Source organism: Girardinichthys multiradiatus, chromosome 13, assembly GCF_021462225.1.
Source record: "Girardinichthys multiradiatus isolate DD_20200921_A chromosome 13, DD_fGirMul_XY1, whole genome shotgun sequence".
Taxonomy (NCBI): Eukaryota; Metazoa; Chordata; class Actinopteri; order Cyprinodontiformes; family Goodeidae; genus Girardinichthys; species Girardinichthys multiradiatus.
The window spans coordinates 38,899,647-38,920,445 of record NC_061806.1 but is presented as its reverse complement, the minus strand read 5'-3'; the positions used below and the strand labels follow the sequence as shown (position 1 = coordinate 38,920,445).

At 38.7% G+C, this 20,799-nt stretch overlaps 1 protein-coding gene across 6 annotated transcripts in view; it reads right to left on the bottom strand.

Moving 5' to 3' along the window:
- rbms3 (RNA binding motif, single stranded interacting protein) overlaps nt 1–20,799 on the bottom strand; it is a 453,566-nt gene that overhangs the window by 19,298 nt on the left and 413,469 nt on the right. For all 6 annotated transcript variants that reach the window (XM_047383175.1, XM_047383169.1, XM_047383170.1 and 3 more), the window contains one exon: nt 731–841. In XM_047383175.1, coding sequence (XP_047239131.1) covers nt 731–841 — 111 coding nt within the window. The remainder of the gene's footprint in view (nt 1–730; nt 842–20,799) is intronic.

Genomic DNA, 20,799 nt, shown 5'->3' with positions numbered 1-20,799 from the left:
GCTCTCTCGTGGTGAAGAGGTGAGCTAAAACTCAATTTAACAGTCCAATGTTCTCGCTTTTACCTTTAGTCATGAGATATGGATTATGACTGAAAGAACCAGATCCCGGCTGCAGTGAGTGTTCTTCTTAAAGTGTCTGGGCTCTGTGTTAAAGATGCTCCATCATCTGGCTGGATATTTGACAAAAACTACTGCGCCTTTACATTGAATGGAATCAGCTGGGGTTGCTTTAGCATTAAAAAAGATGACATCTGTACACAAGTGGTTGAACTGAGCATCCTTCATAGTGTTGCTGAGCTCAACCTTACAAATAAGGTGAGGAACTCTGTCTTCTGAAGGAAATGCCTAACACAGATTTTGTAAGCCCATGCTACACAAAATGCAATTGACGCCTGAACTTAAAGTTAATACTGAATGAAACCGAAAGATTTGATTGAACAAAATAACACTGTCATTGAGCCTGTTTATGCAGCAGAGGGCAAAGTTGGTGCAGTTTCTCTTTTTTAACTTAAAGTCATGACTCCAACTATGAGAGTGTACAAAGAAAAACCGAGCAGCAAAGTCCGCTAAAGAAACCTTGTCCCTCATAAATCTTACTACTGTGATCACACAATAATGACTGAAGATGACCTTGTTTATCAGAGTGTATCAGGGTTTTCCTGTGAGCTCAGAAGTTCCTTTGTAAGACATTTATTTTGTGATTCATGGTGGCGCAATAAGGAGTACTCACACTTCCTGTAGTGCCCAGGGACAGATGGTTCATCTGCTGGGTGAGAGGGCCCATCATGCTGGCAGGCTGCATGGACATAGTATGGTCCATGGCTGGCGTGATCACTGCACCCTGGAGAAGGAGAAGAAAAGATAAGGATAAGAAAACGATTTGGATTTATTAATTTCCTATCAAACTTGACCTGTTAAGATTTTTGCATATCAGAAAATCTGCTGGTCAAGATAATTTTGAGCCATTTTTTAAATCAGGCAGCTGGTTTTATTGCACTACCTCATCCTTATGTTTTAACCTCTCTCTGGAAACAAACACAATTCCTAGCGTCTTGAAATCTGCTTTAGTAAGGGATCATGCTGCAAACCTAAACAATTACAGCCCTAAATTGAAAGTGTCTGTTCTTAATAAAATAGATATAAAATGTAACTCTAAAGGAGTATCTGAATGGTAATGATATTTTCTTGTGGTTTTAGCAAATGAAAGACAACAATACAACTACGGCAGTCTTAAAAGTAATAATTTCATTAAGGCTCTAACAACAAACAGCACTGCATACCTTTTTTTCCTGACCTCTCTAACACATGGATCATATTTTACTAAAACTAAAATTTAGCAGTACTGAACGGCAGAAAATGTTTTTGAGTGCTTAAAAATGATGACCAGAAATCTGCCAGTGAAATCTCAAGGCATCTTTTCTAGCTTTCTTTATGCAGTTAGTGGTTCCCCATGGATCAGCTCTGGGCCCACTTTTATTCATTTTGTTTATAAAATGCTAATTTCCATGCTTATGCTGATAGCACCATAATGTATTCTGTTGAATACACACTTCATCAATTACTCTATCAGTTTCAACAATGTTTTAATGCAGTCCAGTGGACCTTGAGCAATTCATAATTAGTTTTGACTGCTGAAAGAGCAACACCTCTGTTGTTCTCCAACTCAAAATCCAAGTCTTTTAATCTTTCTTTTAGAGCGAAGAAAAGATTTTTATGTCTTTGTTTGATTACAGACATGGAATTTAGATGAAAGCCTCTTTGCTGTGCTGACTTGCTCTTGACATAGTCTTCAAATTTTATTGCATTAGATGTTCTGCTTTGTTGAAGAACATCGTGCATATTCTAATTTACACAGCTTTCTTGGCATTCTACCTTAATTTCCAGCATCCTGAATCCTCTAAAACGGTACAAGAAGTTACCAAATTCAATCACATGACCAGTTTTTATTGAGGTGTCAAGGTCTAATACAGAGTTTGTCAAAAAAAAAAAACCAAACAAAAAAAAAACATTCAAATATTATGTCTCTCTTAATATCAACTCTAAAATCAACTGTTTGTAAATGAGTGAATTAAAACAAAGATTAAACATTGTTAATGCTCAGACCTTTGGGTTTAAATGTTTTCACTGATGGTTTGAATGAATGAATTGGACTCATAATACCAGTCTTATCTTTTGCATTTTCAATGACATTTTATGTTTCATAATGGGTATTTTTATGTGTATGATGTGTGTAAGGGTTCATCCTGCTTAAGTAATGTATAAAAAATTATACCACCTTTAAATGATCCCATCTAGATCCACAACATTCATTTGATCATCTTTGAGTTGTTTAAAATAATTGCTAGGTACCTGTAATATGGAAAGAAAATGTTTCTGAGTGGAGACATCAGACACAGACGCATAAATACAGAGGGGCAGTATTGATAAGCAGTAGCAGAACACAGGTATATTTTGAGATCAATATTGCCACCTTCAGTTCCTTCAGAATAATCCATATCTGTGGTTGACACACCAACGCTGAGGGTTTACTCTCCCTCTCTGGTTGTTCTCACTGTCTCTCATAGGCTCACTCTTCAGCATCCTCTTCTTGGTATAATGCACATCGTGTTTTCCCTAATGGGCGGATGAGACCGTTGGAAGCCTCTTTTTCATGGTGCAGTGAAATATGAAGAAAAGTGATGAAAACATTGTTGCTCTTTCATCCCCTGTCATGATAGCTCAATTTCCCCAGAACTGAAGCTTTGGGAGGAGCACACTTAAAATCAGTCCTTTCCACAATTCCATTCGCCCATCTTCCCACTTTGTCTATGTGTGTGTCTGTACTATAAATGTGCCTCTGTGTGAGTGTGTGTGTGTGTGTGTGTGTGCGCTGATAGGTCTGCAGCACACTGTGTGCAGCTTGACTGACAGCGTCTGTGAGTGCGTGAGCGTTCGACTCAATAGTGCGTGTTTGTGAGAGTGTGCATGTGTGCACCCCACTGGTGACTTTGTGTGGGCCTATTGGAGAACAAACTGTGCAGACACAGCCTGTCAGAACCGCTCTGCTTGTCTACACCCTGCATTCACAACACAGCCAGCTGACTCTCTTTCCTTCCTACTCCTCCTCTTCCTCAGTCTCCCTCCCTCTCCAAGTCAGCATGCAAACCTTCTGTAATACCCCTTGGAGTTACAACTGCAAAATATTAAAGCACTGGGTGGAAAACTGAGATCAGCGGAGGGTGATTTTTTCTCTCTCTCTTCAATTACAATAAGTTACCAGTTATTAGCTGTGAAAGAGACAAATCATGTATCAGTAAAACTTCATTATCTTATATGATTTTCCATGTTTTAAACTCAAGATTAAAAATAGTAAAATGTTTTTACATGCATTCAGTTACATGCAGTTTTTACATTCTATATTTTAAGAGACAGCATTTTCACAGCATTGTTTACATTCAACATTATTTGTTGCTGTATTTGGTATCTGTTGATGACCCAGTTTAAGCTAAGCTCCAGCTGCTTAAAACATGGCATCACATTTGACCACAGAATACTTTTGTAAACGGAGAAGTTCAGATCCTTTGGCTGCAAAACAATCCCAAATCATCAGCCCTCCGCCACCATGCTTAACAGTTGGTATGCAGTGTTTATACTGATATGCTGTTTTTGGTTTTCTCCAAACATGGTTCTTTGCATTATGGTCAACCAGTGGTTACCAATGGTTACTTTTAAATAGTTGGATATTTGTCCCTGATGCAGCTGCTTGGACTTTGACCATCAACCTTAGAACATTTGCTGTATGTCTGTCTCCTCCTTTCTTTCCCCCCCTTTCCTGTTTGAAACACTGCGAATGAAGGCCACAAGCACCACAACATCGAAGTGAAGAAATCGGCAAATTCAGTTCAGAAATATTTTAAAATCTACCAGTCTTGCCATACCAAAAAGAAGCAAACAACAAGATGAAGGCTTTATCCTGAATACCTATTGATATGACCATTGTAATCAATCAATCACATTTGGTCAGTAATCACAAAGAAACTAAAACACATTTTCAAGGACACATTTTTATTCTTTTAAATACAACAAATTGCATTAAGTATTCCACAAATAATTACCTCACAATGCAGGTTCAACTGCACATTTTCCATTGTAGGCAACAAGACTTTTGTTTTCTATGTAGTATGACCCAGCAAATACTAGTAGCTGTTGAAATGCTACAGCGGAGGGGGAAAAACGCCATTCATCCATTATCCACAGCCTCTTTATCCTGCAGAGGACTAGAAGAGTCTGGAGCCTGTTACAGCTGACATTTGTGGTGCATTTTGTAGCAGAAGCCACAATATGCAAACCTTAAAGTAAACCAGCAATAATTGCTAGTGTACCAAACTTTTTAAAAACACCAGAACTTGGGAACTTATGAACAGTGTTAATACATGTTTGACTCAAATCAAAAACATTATTTAGGCCATCACATCTTATTTTATTCAATCGAGAACAATTTTTTTCATGTAACTGCTTTAAATGTTTGACCTTTTATAACATGGTTGGTTATTTATTGTATTCCATGTTTACAGCAGAAACTTTGTTGGTGCCGATATATTTTTTATGTTTGTCAAACTGTACTAAACTTTAATTCTTTGAATAGCTTCAACGAAAGAAATGCTGAGAAATATTGTCTTTGCGTCAGGCTTTTGTTATCAAAGATGCAATTAAAATTTTTTTTTGCTAAATTAGCTGTTAGATTTAGATGCTTCATTCTTTGTGACTGGTGTAGATTCTCAGTCATCCAGAACATGACAGTCATAAGTAGATAAATAGAGCACAACTTTACTTCTTCTCTTGATTCTTAAGGATGTTTCAATTCACATCCAAAGGCTTCAGACTTAGTAGACACAGTAGTAAATCCCTACCATTCTTCTTGTTTCTTTTCAAGGACACAACTTTAGTTTATTTTGACAAATTATTTTAGATGAATTGTGAAACGTCTTGAAGGACCAAGAGAAGACATCTAGTTGACTTGTATTTAAGCACTTGGGTTTCCTTTCGATTATAATAAAAATTCCATTAATCTTACATAAAAATGTTATAAAATATTAGCAAATGAGCCCAGTCTCAAGCACGGTAAACAGAGAAAACAAACAGAAATGCCTGAAGAACTGCTGAACAAGACCCCTTAAAAAAGATTATAAGAAAGTCTGATTCTTTGAAAGTATAAAGAAATGAGAGATGAACAAAAATGCGTGCCTAGTATATCTCTGGACCTGTCTTTATTGGTCTGGAGGAAGTTCCCATGAGTGACTGTTTTTTAATAATGCTTTTAGAAATGGCAACTGTAAACAAAGGCTACAGTAGGTGACTCAGTTTCCAATATTATGTAGGTGTCAAAACCTGTAGAACAACATTTAAAGTCATTGCAACAAAGAAAAGTAAAGCAATTTAAATGAAATGATGTATTAAGACCACTGAAGTGATTTTATAGAAAAACTGGCTGAGCCTTTACATCACCAGCTCCATGCTTGGTGTGGCATTAGTTACGTGTCAGGATATATTTAAATACTTTACCTGTTCTTGGTATTTATTGCTTCATATTAATCTGCCAGCTTGCAGAAACCAACCATGTGTATTGTGTTAACATCAGAAAATAAAAAAAGATAATTCAAATTCAAATTTAGATTTTCTATAGAGCGTAGTAAAATACAAGAATAAAATAGTATCATATGGGAAAGATCTGCTGTCATTCCTCTGCTGGTTTTGATAAAAAGGAAAAGAAAGGGTGGAATAAGAGAATAAATAGTAAAACTGCATAAGGACAAGGGAAAGTTATTCAGAAAAGACCTGATGGAGGTCATGCTGAAGACAATCAGTGGAAAGACGGGCAAGTGGAGGGATGCAAGACAGAGAAGCAGGGGGACACTGGTAAAAAGTGAAGAAGGAGACAACTGGGAGGGAAGGAAATAGAAAGGAAATGGTAAAAAGGAAGCAGCAGGACCTGTGGGCAACCTGTTACTGATTTAGCTATTGACAATGGCTTTATAATGGGAAAGGGAGAGCAACGGAAAAGCTTAATTCACAGACATGTCAGGGAGAGTTAAGCCGATTTGTGATTTCGATTTTTGTGTTTGTGAGACCGTGAGAGTGTGGGTTTTGACTGTGTGTGTGTTGCTCCATTGACAAGCTTGAGAGGAAGGAAATGAAAAAGAGATGGACACAAATAGACAATATATGTTTCAGATTTGTCCTGTGTGTATATGAGGAGAGGAAGATAGATGCTGCAGATCCAAGATCTGTTGCAAATGTATGAGGTGATGTTTACAGAGCTCCTCAGTGTATGCACATGATTTGGTGGTGGTATTGATCCTGTTCAAGACGAGACGAGACGTGATAAGAGATCACTCTGCTGGCTGTGAAATACATTGATGAAGGCTCAACGACCAGAGGAAATGTAGTTTAAATAAGTAATCCTGTAAAAAATCACATTAATAAGCCCTCATTTTGAGTAAAACACTCTGAATATTGAAACACTGGTCAGTATCCGCTAATATTTATTACCTGCTCTGTAAATGTGCTGATTAGATATAAAAACTGTAGAACAGGTGGGACACACATAAACGTCAAACAAATAGTGAGTGTTTTTACTGCTGGAACCATTAGGGCTGAAGGATGTCCAACACACTCAATGGGCTGTTAAAGTGATTTACATTGAGGACTGGTGTTACCCAGACTTCAGACGAACAGTCTGCTCGGGGAACTAAAATCAAACTAACGGACCTTTTCACATCAATGAAAGATTCTGATTTGGAAAAAAAAAATAGTGGGATTCTGATTGCTTTCATGGTTAATATTTGTTATTTCAATTCAATAAATTTATTTAGAATTTTGCAGAAATTTGTTGGGAAGCATAAAAATTTATTTTATTGCAAACAATCATCTACTCTGCCTAAAGTGGCACTGCTGGCTGGCTAAATGAACAAAGATTGCATGAATAAATGCATGTATGTATTTATGTATGTACGTACATGTGTATGTATGTTTATATGTACGTATGTATGTATGTAGGCATGCACGCGCGCACAGACGCACGCGCGCACGGACGTACGCGCGCACGCACGCACGCACGCACGCACGCACCAGGACACCCTTTTTCAGGAGGTCAATGATCGACTTTGTTGTTGTATCATCAGACCTTCGGCCGCATGTTTTGGACACTCTGGTGACGAGAGGGGCTGAGCTGTCCACTGATCACCACCTGGCGGTGAGTTGGATCCGCTGGAGGAGGAGATAGCCGGACAGACTTGGCAGGCCCAAGCGCATAGTGACTCTTTCATCACCCAGGCTGAAGTCACCGAGGTGGTTAAAAATCTTCGCGGTGGCAGGGCTTCGGGGGTGGATGAGATCCGCCCTGAGTACCTCAGGTCTATGGATGTTGTAGGGCTGTCATGGTTGACACGCCTCTTCAACATTGCATGGCGGTCGGGAACAGTGCCTCTGGACTGGCACTGTGGTGGTGATCCCCCTTCATAAGAAGGGTGACCGGAGAGTGTGTTCCAACTACAGGGGGATCACACTCCTCAGCCTCCCTGGTAAGGCCTACGCCAGGGTATTGGAGAGGAGAGTCCGGCCGATAGTCCAACCTCAGCTTCAGGAGGAGCAGTGTGGTTTTCGTCCTGGCTGTGGAACACTGGACCGGCTCTAAACCCTCTACAGGGTGCTCGAGGGTTCATGAGAGTTTGCCCAATCGGTGTACATGTGTTTTGAGGACCTGGAGAAAGCATTCGACTGTGTCGACTGTGTATGTATGTATGTATGTATTATGTGTTTGTATGGATATACAGTCATATTCAATTTATTATGCGTTTATATGAATTTCAATGAGGCTTGTTTGTCAGATTAAAAGTACTAATTAAAAATAAGAACCTTTTAGCAGGTGTTAAACATAATTTTCATTAAGCCAATATTTACGCATTCAAAACAATTTTTCATTGGTCTGATGTAATATTCCAATCTTTAATGTCATGTTTTCATCAGCTGTGAATTATAACTGATAATCATAATTAACTGAAATGAAGGCTCGAAAATATCAGACAGTATAAATAAATTATATAATAGGATTCACTGAGTGAATTGAATTACTGGAAAATGTCACGTTTGAACAATATTGAAATTGTTTTAAATATGAATGTATGCATGTATTGATGAATGGATGGACGGTCTGACAATTTGGATTAATGCGTTTATGGACAGATAGATGGACAGACATACAGAAGGTTTCCTGGAAGGATACAACACTGAGACCATGGGTTAGGGTGTAAAACCTCGACATTTTAACATTTTTCTATCCTATCTTTTCATACCCATCCAGACCTTAAATCAAATTACATGTTTTTCTAGACGTTTGGAACTGTGGTGACAAAAGAAAACCATGCAATGCTAAAAAATGAGGGGAGTTTTACATTTGTCTTTGCAGAAGTTTTCTTTTAAATCCTGGTTTGTATCTCAGTAATTCTTATTGTATCATTTTATAATAGTATTCCAATATCAAGCCAGTTTAGTAATGTCTTCTCCATAATTCTGCCTCAATAAGCAAACTCATGGGGCTGCTACTACTCTGGATTTAAGGAGTCATATTAATCTAAAGAAGGGATTACAGATATTAAACAGTGAACTGATTCACTCCCACCCCAATCAGGGCAGAAAGGTCAAAGCACGGCACCTACAACCTTAAATATTCATCACTATTACCTGTCTAGAATGTTGCTTGAGAATGCTGTTAATGCAATATTGCCTTATACACTCTGAGGTAATGCTCACACTGACGGAAAACACCTTGAGGCCACATATAATCGAATCTTGTAAGTCTGAAGCTGATAACTGACTGTTTAAACTATGAACAGAGCATCGCTGCTGGCCTGGTAAGAAGGAAGCCGGAGAAGTAAGAACTTTCAGAACTGAATGCGCTTCAGAGTAGTGGGAACATGAAAGTTGGGAAGGCAGAAAAAGCAGAAAGAAGTCACATTAAAAGCCTCAAGAACATCAAAAAATGACCGTGGTTGTCTTCCCTAGTGTTTTGCTAAAATAAAGCATCTCTTGTGAACGGCTCACATGAAGGGAACCCGACTCAACACATTCCACACAGCGACTGACAGTTGGTTTCTCTGTGTGGTTCTGCTGTCGGGATACTGCTGCTAGTGTATGCAAGGCAGTGTGCTTTATGTGCTTTATGTGAACACTGCAGGGTATAAATAATTCTGCTAAAAACGTAGCATGACAGAGCTGTTTCTCAATCTCACACACACATACACAAAGAAAGCCTATTCAGTCGATCCCTCTTGGTGTGGAAGGAACATCTGCTGATGATTGAGTGGATATTTTAAAGACTGAAGAATTGTACAGATCCCTAAGTATGCAGGCTGGCCCACCTGAAGGTTGACAGGTAAGGAAATCAATCCAAAAAACAAGCAAAAAATAAAATACTTCAGTTTTATAAATGAAATGTTGTAATGTGAGCCCAGATCTAATAACTGTACTGTTCCACCTTATGAATGTGTGTACTTGCACCCTTATTTATATTGTTCTGTTGCAGTCAAGCTTATAGCAGCATCCCTCAACTTCCTTCCATTTTACTAAAAGCCTTAAGATACCTTTCTGTTGGGGTAATCCCCACAAACAGAGCCAACTGCCTGAGTCATTCACTCTAATCTGGAGCATGAATCCTTCCTTGGGGCAAACAGATTTCCGGGGTTACCCTGCTATTAGTATCAGAGTGTGGAAGAAAGGGGATTGAAGTCGCTTTGAATGTGGCATTATTGTTGATGCCAGATGTGCTGGTCTGGGTATTTCAGAAATTGCTGATCTACTTGGATTTTCACATACAACCATCTCTAAGTTGCACAGGACGTGGACAGTAAAAGTGAGCGGCACTTGATGAAAACAGACAACATTAGCTAAAATAACCACTAGCTCCAGTCAAAATATTCAGATTACAATCTCTGAACACATAAAATGACAAACCTTAAAGCAGATGGGCTACAGTAGTAGGCGATCTCACCAGTTACCAGTGTCAGATAACAACAGGAAACTTATGCTGCAATTTTTACAGATTCCCCATAATTGGTCAATAATAGATATGAAAAATTTCTTGAATTCAGCTGCAACATTCAAAAAGTAGGGCTATAAGTTGTCCTAAACAACATAAAAGAATTGGTCCATCCTACCTTGCCAATGGTTCATGCTAGTAGTGATGTTGTAATGGTGTGATGAATCTTTCCTTGGCAAACGTTGGGCCCCTTTGTACCAACTGAGGATCGTTTAAACACGGCAGCTACCTGACTTTTGTTGATGACATTACCCTCCCTTGTACCATGCCACAAAGCTCAAATGATCTCCCACTGGTTTTTATCAACATGACAAGTTCACTGTACTCCAATAGCCTCCACAGTCACCAGATCTCAATCTATGAGACCACAATCTCTGTGTATTGATTCTCACACTTTGCTAAATCTATGCGAGCAAATTGGGGTCCAACCAGGTACAAGCAAACTCTGCTTAATAATGTGGTAGGTGAGTATATGGTATAGTTTAACAGAGCAGTTATGATGCCAGAACATGTAACACTTTATAACCTGAAGCCTATACAGGAGAGGGAATTCTGATTTTTGGGAATGTGACAATGAAATTTACTCAAACATTTGTTGCCAAACGTTTTGAAACTGGTATACATTTAGCTTTTAACAAACTTTGCTGCCCTGATGTTGGCAGATTTTTGTCAGATGTTTCTGTGGTATACTAAAATAATAAAAAAAAAAGATTCAAAGGCTTTGTTTCTGAAAATATTGTGAAGTTTATGAAAAGCCATAGGTTTTATAAATCTAAGAACTTTTCAGGCCACAGATTTGAATTTTCCTGGTTTGATCCCTGAATAACTAACTCACATTTGTCTTGTGGCCTGTTGCTCCATCCTGCTAGACAAATAATTATTTTTCACTAAATAACTCCAAGATTGTTAAGCAAAGTTACTCTCTGGTGATTTTCCCATTGCATTCTTTATTCATGGCAGTGATTATTGGCAAAAATCGCCTAAGATCATTGCCAAAATTGGTTTAAAGATGCTCTAAGGTCAGCATGACACAGGCTTTATATACACTGCTCAAAAAAATAAAGGGAACACTCAAATAACACATCCTAGATCTGAATGAATGAAATATTCTCATTGAATACTTTGTTCTGTACAAAGTTGAATGTTCTGACAACAAAATCACACAAAAATCATCAATGGAAATCAAATTAATTAACCAATGGAGGCCTGGATTTGGAGTCACACACAAAATTAAAGTGGAAAAACACACTAGAGGCTGATCCAACTTTGATGTAATGTCCTTAAAACAAGTCAAAATGAGGCTCAGTATTGTGTGTGGCCTCCACGTGTCTGTATGACCTCCCTACAACACCTGGGCATGCTCCTGATGAGACGGTGGATCGTCTCCTGAGGGATCTCCTCCCAGACCTGGAGTAAGGCATCCGCCAACTCCTGGACAGTCTGTGGTGCAAAGTGATGTTGGTGGATGGAGCGAGACATGATATCCCAGATGTGCTCAATTGGATTCAGGTCTGGGGAACGGGCGGGCCAGACCATAGCTTCAATGTCTTCATCTTGCAGGAACTGCTGACACACTCCAGCCACATGAGGTCTAGCATTGTCCTGCATTAGGAGGAACCCAGGACCAACCGCACCAGCATATGGTCTCACAAGGGGTCTGAGGATCTCATCTCGGTACCTAATGGCAGTCAGGCTACCTCTGGTGAGCACATGGAGGGCTGTGCGGCCCTCCAAAGAAATGCGACCCCACACCATTACTGACCCACTGTCAAACCGGTCATGCTGAAGGATGTTGCAGGCAGCAGATCGCTCTCCACGGTGTCTCCAGACTCTGTCACGTTTGTCACATGTGCTCAGTGTGAACCTGCTTTCATCTGTGAAGACCACAGGGTGCCAGTGGCAAATTTGCCAATCCTGGTGTTCTCTGGCAAATGCCAAGCGTCCTGCACGGTGTTGGGCTGTGAGCACAACCCCCATTTGTGGACGTCGGGCCCTCATACCATCCTCATGGAGTTGGTTTCTAACCGTTTGTGCAGACACATGCACATTTGTGGCCTGCTGGAGGTCATTTTGCAGGGCTCTGGCAGTGCTCCTCCTGTTCCTCCTTGCACAAAGGTGGAGGTAGTGGTCCTGCTGCTGGGTTGTTGCCCTCCTACGGCCTCCTCCACGTCTCCTGGTGTACTGGCCTGTCTCCTGGTAGCACCTCCAGGCTCTGGACACTACGCTGACAGACACAGCAAACCTTCTTGCCACAGCTTCCATTGATGTGCCATCCTGGATGAGCTGCACTACCTGAGCCACTTGTGTGGGTTGTAGAGTCCGTCTCATGCTACCACGAGTGTGAAAGCACCACCAACATTCAAAAGTGACCAAAACATCAGCCAGAAAGCATCGGTACTGAGAAGTGGTCTGTGGTCCCCACCTGCAGAACCACTCCTTTATTGAGTGTCTTGCTAATCGACAAAGATTTCCTCCTGTTGTCTTTTTCATTTGAACAACAGGATGTGAAATTGATTGTCAATCAGTGTTGCTTCCTAAGTGGACAGTTTGATTTCACAGAAGTTTGATTTACTTGGAGTTATATTGTGTTGTTTAAGTGTTCCCTTTATTTTTTTGAGCAGTGTATATACCTTCTCCATTTCTTTTTCGAACAATCCTTTTTTTCCAGATAGGCTTTATATTCTGAGTGGGCTTCATTAGAGAAAATAACTTTGATCAGGTCTTCTGAATTCTAATCCTGGTATGCCCTGTAGAATTTCAGTCTATCTAAGAAAATTATCAACAAAAGACTGACATTCTGCATCAAATCCAATCCTGGTGCTTCCTGCAGTAAATCTGTCCTTAAACCTTTTCATGGAGAAGAGGGACTTAATTGTTGCCCTTCTAAAATCACTGTCTCCCTGTGCATACAAAAACGCCCTGCTGCTATTTCTGAGGACGCTTTGCACAAATGGCAACGAGAATCCTTCACTGAATCCACTTTAGCAGACGGTCCTGGCACTAGCTAGCCTTTCTTGAACACCTTGAGCTACAACTCAACCTCTCTGCTTGAAGTTACTGACAATGAAACAAATCATTGATGTGGGTGCAGAGAAAAAAAGACTTCATTTTAAAGCAAGTCTTCTGTTCTTTTTATTCAGTCAGAATAAACAAGTGGTATCAGCTGCTTTGCATTCATTAACAAATTCCACCAAGACTCATTGCAATGATGATAGCTAATTTACTGGCACAGTTAGAACACAGTGCAAATGGTTTTCGTGATAAATTACATTTTCATTTACTTTTATTACCTTTGCAACTAACTGCATTTCATCTGATCACTCTTCATTGCAAATCAGTGTAAATTGCTGCCATAAAACTGAATCAGTAAACAAAATTTCTATCAGTCTCAAAACCTTTAGCCATAACTGTAGTGTATTTATAAACCTTCCCCAATAAAATTACAATACAACAATTGCTAGAGGAACCTTTCAGTTTAGTTCAGTTCCGTTTATTTATATAGCGCCAATTCACAACACGTTGTCTCAAGGCACTTCACAAAGTCAGGTACATACATTCCAATTAATCCTAACCATTGAACAGTGCAGTCAGATTCAGTTATTTATTCAAATTGGATAAAAAGTTTTTCTATCTAAGGAAACCCAGCAGATTGCATCCAGTCAGTGACTTGCAGCATTCACTCCTCCTGGATGAGCATGTAGAGACAGTGGACAGTCACTGGCGTTGACTTTGCAGCAATCCCTCATACTGAGCATGCATGTAGCGACAGTGGAGAGGAAAAACTCCCTTTTAACAGGAAGAAACCTCCAGCAGAACCAGAACCAGGCTCAGTGTGAGCGGCCATCTGCCACGACCGACTTTCCACTTCCTGAATTATTTCAATAAATTGCCTTTTTTATAATCATATAGATATCCAGTTTATACACATATGTACCACAAATGTGTTTTCTTTACCTACTTTCTGTTTTTCTCACCAAACAAACTAGACAAGAAGTGCAACTGGAACACAATAAATCTCCATTTTGCAAAAGAAATCCATGTTAGTGTGGACAGGGCTTAAACATAACGATTTGAAGACAATTTAGACATGACTGAAATTCTTTAATGCAAATGATCCACCTTTTTATTCCCCCGTTTCTGACTATACAACGCATTTATGCTTTGCATAAAATGATTTATGAATTAATTTTCTTTTTATAAGACCTTTCCATAAACTATGGTGGAGGATAGTGTTTTGATTGATTTGTGATGTGTTTAAATGTGTACATATGTGCATATGAAAGAAGGATGGTGCTTAATGAAGCATGTTATTACATTTGTCATGTCTTCATGGGAGATCTGTTCTTCTCTGCAATCAGACTGGGATCATTTATCAAGAGTTCCCCAAAAAATTTATTCACTCTGCACAAAGAAAAATAGCAAACACAAACAGTTTTGTCTGAATTTGTAGTTTATTGCAACTGTAAACGTTGTCAAAGATTACAAGTAAAAAAATAAAGTTGCTCAGTATGCTTTTTAGATGCATAATCATCCTCTGAAAGTGCTTGAGTAGAAATATACAGAGGATTGGAAAAAACAAAAGAAGAAAAAATGACAGTGAGATGTTTATAAAGAAGTAGAGAGCAACTGAAAATAAGAAATAGGCCTTAAAAAAACTAAGAGACAAGAGAGATAGGACAGAGCTCTCTCAAGGACGAATGTTGCCCTGTCTCAAATTCAGCCTCAGCAGGTAAATTCATGAGGCCAACGTTATGTCACCCCCCCCCCCCCCCCCCCCGAATCTGCAGAGCGTTTTTAATGTCAAGTGGGGAGATGGGTATCACACAGTGCACTGATTCACCCATATCCGATGAAGGCAGAAAGTAGGGGCTCAGTAAATGTCTATTCAAAGCCTGTGCCAGAAAGGATTGGCTAGGGTGAAACGGAGAGGAATTCGATAATTCACCTATGTAAGGACCAGTGCACGCTGGCAAATGCACACTTGACACAATGACAGCTGTGAGTGAGAAGAAAAAGAAGAGGGGGATGGATAAGTCACGAGGAAAAGACAGCGCTGCTGTGCATGGCTGGCACTGCACTTACCCTGGCTATCAGAGGCAGTGTGAAGTGAATTTGAGAGTCTGGCTGTGATTGATGACCTGTTCGTAAGTGAGATTTACCATTATGTGGAATGAGTTTTTGCACTCAGACAATATGTGTTTTAGGCACTTGTGTGTGTGCAAGCTGTGTGTATGAATTTGTCATTTGGAGCTTCTAGTTCTTCAGTTTTCTCTAAGGTCTGCTGACCAAAGTACAATGAAGAAAAGGGGAAGATATTCCCCTTCTAACTGAATAGCGAAGCACATGTCCAATGGAGGGGAAAAAAATGATAAACGGGAAAAGAAAGGAATTAGTTTCACATCGTCTCCATATTACTCAGTAATTGAGGATAAATCCAATATTAAAACTGTTTGATACTCTCAGTTTCTCCATGCTAGGCAAGTATAGTGCCTTGCATGACTATGCAAACCCTTTCAACATTTTGTCACATTACAGCCACAAATCTTAAATGTATTTTAAAGAGGTTTTATGTTAACCAGTTGTACATAATTGCAAAGTGGAAAAAAAGGATGCATTGTAGAAAAAATCTAAAAAGAATGCTGTGCAATTGCGTTTCGCTCCTCCAAGTTATTACTCTACTCTTTAGGGATATATCTCTACCAGTTTAGCATATTTCCAAACTTAAATTTCTTCCAATTCTTCAATCTCAGGCACATTTGCTGGACATCATATGTAAACAGCAATATTCAAGTCCTGCCACAGATTCTCACTTGGTTGTAGGTCTAGACATTGACTGGTTCATTCTTACATATTAATATGTTTTGTTCGAATCCATTACATTACAGCTTTGGTCTAGACAGGCTATCTTTCAGGGTTGCCCTGAATTACAGTACAATAAAAAAAGAGCACCTGACCTCTTACAGAATTAATCTGGTTCAGTTTTTTTGTTGCCCTGAAAAGGTTAGGACCATCGATTGTTAAATCATGAATAACTGCAATTAACATTAACATAACATAACAAAACATTATTTAGAAAACTGAACTAAATTTCACAGTCCAAACATTTGCCTGGTTATAGCCTGGCCTGCAGATATAAGAAATAACTTAAATAGAACCTCTCTGATGGCTGAGATATCTCAGCAACACATCATCTAAATATTTTCTAAAACAGTAGAAAAACAAAGCCACTGAAATGTATCAGACTGGAAAGGATTACAAAGCAAAAGTGAGAGTCATTATCCACAACTGGAGAAAACATGCAGCAGTGGTGAATTTCAACCAAAATTGCTTCAAAAGCACAAAGATGATTCAACCAGGAGGTCACAGAACAACACAGAGAAACATTTAAAGCACCACAGACCTAATTTGCCTCAGTTAAGGATAGTGTTCAAGATTTAACAATTTACATTTACCAAAAACATTGTGATGGTCCCTAAGACATTTGAGAAAATATTCTGTTGACTGATGGGACAAAACCTTAACTTTCTGAGAGGTGTGTGTCATGTTATGTCTGACCTAAAAAACTAACAGCATTTCAGAAACAGACCATCATCCTGACAATCAAACATGGTGGTAAGAGTTTAAGACTGCTGCAGAGGAATGTCCAGCCATCAGTACAGAACCTTAAGCCCAATCACACTCTGGTTATGCATCAGGATAATGATACCAAAAAACAAAAATACGTTTTGGAGTGGCCAAGCCAAAGTCTGGACTTAAATCCAATTCAGACACTGAAGCAATTACTTTTTCATACAGGGCCAGGTTGGTTTAGAGAGCTTATGTTCCCCATAATTCATATCATTCATTCATTAAAAACTGCTTACTCAGGTTATCTTCATTCAGTTATAAAATTAGTTTGATGATCTGAAATATTTAAGGATGAGGACCTGCAAAAAAAAAGACATCTGTAAGGGTGCAAACACATTTTACACGCTACTGTAGCCCCACCAAGTCTGCCTAGCTTCCCTGTCCCAGCTGAAGAATAGTATCCACCCAGCATGACCCGGCACCCACCAAATCCTTAAATGTTTGTAAAACATTTTGTAAACCACATATTATTTTCCTTTGGCCTCATAACTATTACTACTATAATAATTAGTACTATATGTTGGTCTACTGCATATATATCTGCAGATATCTGCCTACAATACATTAAGGTTTGTGGTGGTAAAGTGATAAAATGTGGAATACTTTTAAAATGCAATGTGCTTGTTGATCAGCACACAGTTTTGTTTCAGTGCAATTCTCTCAGTACTGCCTGCTAATTCTGGCTTCCCCTGAAGTTATCAGTGTAAGCAGCTTGATTTGTTGGTATACAGCACACTATCTATTTATTCAGAACATTAGTGTCTTACAAACATTTTGATTGAACGCACACTTTTCGGTACTACAAAAAAAATCTAAACCAAGCCACAAGTTTGTTTAAAGTATGCAACTTTTCCCTTTACAATGGAGTCTGGTCTTTGCAGATCTTTGCAGCCACCTCTGTTAAATCTGATCATCTTCCAGAAGATGTGCTTTATTTATGGCTACATGTTCTTTTTATATGATGTAAAGTTGTAATACAGATGGGCTTGAAAGAGAGCCAGAATATGGTCAACTGTTCCAATTTATTATAGCTGGAGAGAAATCTCTCTTCTTCTGTGATGGATGTATTGTCTCTACAAACATTTGGTTTCAGTTCAACTTTATGTTGCTGGTGGTAGGAACATGGTTTTGTAACAGTCAGTTGTTTGTAATTTACTGTTTAGTCATTTGAAGAAATAGCACATAACAAATGGTACAAGTTGTAAAAAAAAGGAAGATGCTCCTTCCTTTTCTACTTATAAATTTGTTATTTTAGCTGACGTAAGAAACTATAAAATGGCTGATGGTGATGCCATTAAAATTAACAGATGTTTTATTTGGTATGATGCACAGCTCTGTCTTCTATGTGTGGTGGACTGTGGTAGTTCAGCGTGTGTGGTGAAATGAGTTACCCTGATGTTCATACTGGCTTCTCTGAATGCAGACTCGTTTGACTGATCTCTGCTTCAACTGAAACCATCAAAAGCAAACTAAAAAAAAGATCCTTTTCCATCACCTGCGTTGTAATGTGCCAGATTGCATATTGGTTATTCCTAATGATGGTTGCTAAATCATATTTTTACTTTAGTCAAAAATAAATATAATGTTTTAGTTTGTGTTTTTACTGCATGCCACATGATTTAAAATGCTTAGATAGATAAAGTGATTTCCGTGGCTTTGAGGAAGATGAGTCACAAAGGAAGGGTAAACATAGAAGTTATAATTTACATGCATTATTCACATGCATGTCGAAGAACACAGCGTTTAGTTTATCCATTTTGTTATTTCTGTTTTTATTTAGTTTTTTTTTATCATGTTTCATTTATTTCCGAATTTTATTTCAATTGGCTTTATTTTATTCTAATTCAGTTGATATCATTCAATTTCATTTGAGTCGTTTTACCATTTTATATTGCATAAGTTTTTTAAATTTTCATTTTAAATGTGTCTGATATATTTTTGAATGTTGTTTTATAATGAAATTAATTCATTTTATTGTGATTGATTTTCTCTTTTCCATTTTATTCTGTGTTTTATTACATTTACCAGCATGTATAAAATGTTATTTTATTGTGTTTTAATTTAATTGACTACCTGTGACCTCTTTCTCTTCCATGCTCAGATACCTCCATATTGTCTGTACCTGAGGAGCACCACAGCACAATGCTCCATTGGTTTAACACGCAACACGAGGAAGGAGCTGCCAAACTGCCACACAATCAATTGGTTTTTAATGTTTTGAGTGGCCCCCTTCAACCATTTAAAGCTGGGAAGCTTGGCTAATTTGCTGTGATTTACTGAGCTGCTGTGTGTGTAAAGGGTGGTCTGCTGCGTATGTAACTTGTATTCGATAAGAGCGTGAGTCATAAAGGGGGACAGATTGGATGCCATGATCCACTGACGGCTGTGACAGCTGGGGTTAGTTCTGAGCAGCCGTCTGGTTACAGAAAGAGCCACTGGAAGACAACAGGGACGGGGGCACAGGGAAAGATTTGGCCACATGGCTACTCCTGGCATGAACGATTGATGGGATGTAGAGCAGAGCACAATGTGGCTGCTGGTTAATGGTCGATGCCAAGCACTCTGAGAGGCCCTGTGACAGAGGGGCCGGAAGATGGATGACCATCAGGCGTTGCACAGGCTCGATGGGAATAACCAATATGGAGTTCACATATGGTAAAACAAAACACAAACAAAGCACACAAGCATGTGATGGCAAACATGACCAATCACACAACAAACAGTACTATGCAACAGTCTTAACTCATCTCTCATTTTTGTATGCTTCACTTCTGAGGGGCAAGGGCTCCTTGTCCTTTTTTTAACTGGCCTTGACAAATATTTCTCTAGACTTTCAGGTGGAACGATGTTTAGTTTGTGAAGTCACCAAACTAAATCATTAGTCATCCATAGATAGGCTCATAAACTTAAAGCAGAAACCCATGTTTTGCTGACACACAACAGACGATATACTGTAGTAAAAACTAGGATAAATAAAGTCTTTTTTTTACAAGAACAAAGGTATCATTTCAAATATACAAAAGCTAAATGGTGGTCAGATAGTGCTGTGCTGATCATGCTAATTGTTAATATAAGATGCTAAACAAAGGTTAAAATGTGAACTCTGTAGGCATTTTGAAATCCTCTTTACCTGTTGAGCTGAGTAAGACTGACTGCTCTCTCTTTGTCACACAGTGTGACGTCACCTCTACTTCTAATATGAATAATAGGCACCAGGTATAGAAAAGCTTCTTAAGGCTCCTGTATAATTACAATAAATGAATAAATATTTAATAATATAAAACCCAATAGTTAATTTGAAGCTTTTCCTTCTTAAATAAATAGTTTTTTTTTTGCTTTGACTGAATCTTATGGAAAAAACTGATCTTTGCTATTGTCAGCTGTGCGCAAAATAAGTTAAAGAGCTATAATTTTACTTGTAAGAAAGTAATTCATTTTAGTTAAAATTTTTGTTAAAAAAATAGCTACCAGTGCTCCATACATCCAAAATTTTACTGTATTTCTAGATTTTCAGTGATACATTCGAAAAAAAAACAATATTTTACTGTAAATATTTTATTATAAAGATGGATCAATTTTCGATGTATTGAGAAAGTACATAAAAACATTTTGTTTCATGTATAGTTCTTAAGGAGAAACAGAAATCAATATTTATTGGAGGATCAGATCAGACAAAAATGAATGATTACAAACTGTTCACACAATCTGTGATTTGTGCTACCTCTGTGAATCATGTTGTGCAAATATTACCACACAGGACTTGAAATTTACAACATGACAAATCATCATCAGTAAAACCAAAACACTTGTTTTCTGCTCTAAGCTTACCAGAGCAGAAAGGCAGGATGATGCAGCAGGAAAGAAGAGGTCAAGTCAGCTGCAGAACTCACACAAAAGCTGGAAATTGTATGTCTGAAAGGCAAACTGAGAAGCTCTGAGGAAAGCTACCTCAGGGTGTGGTGTGTGTGTAGCTGGTTGGTGGCCTGCTGTGACCAGATTACATGTTCACTGTCCCACAGTGGGGGTGGGGGGGAGGGGGAAGTGAGATGGTAGAACCGAATGGTAAATGGCCCTAGCAGGGAGTCGCACGGCTGGTTAAG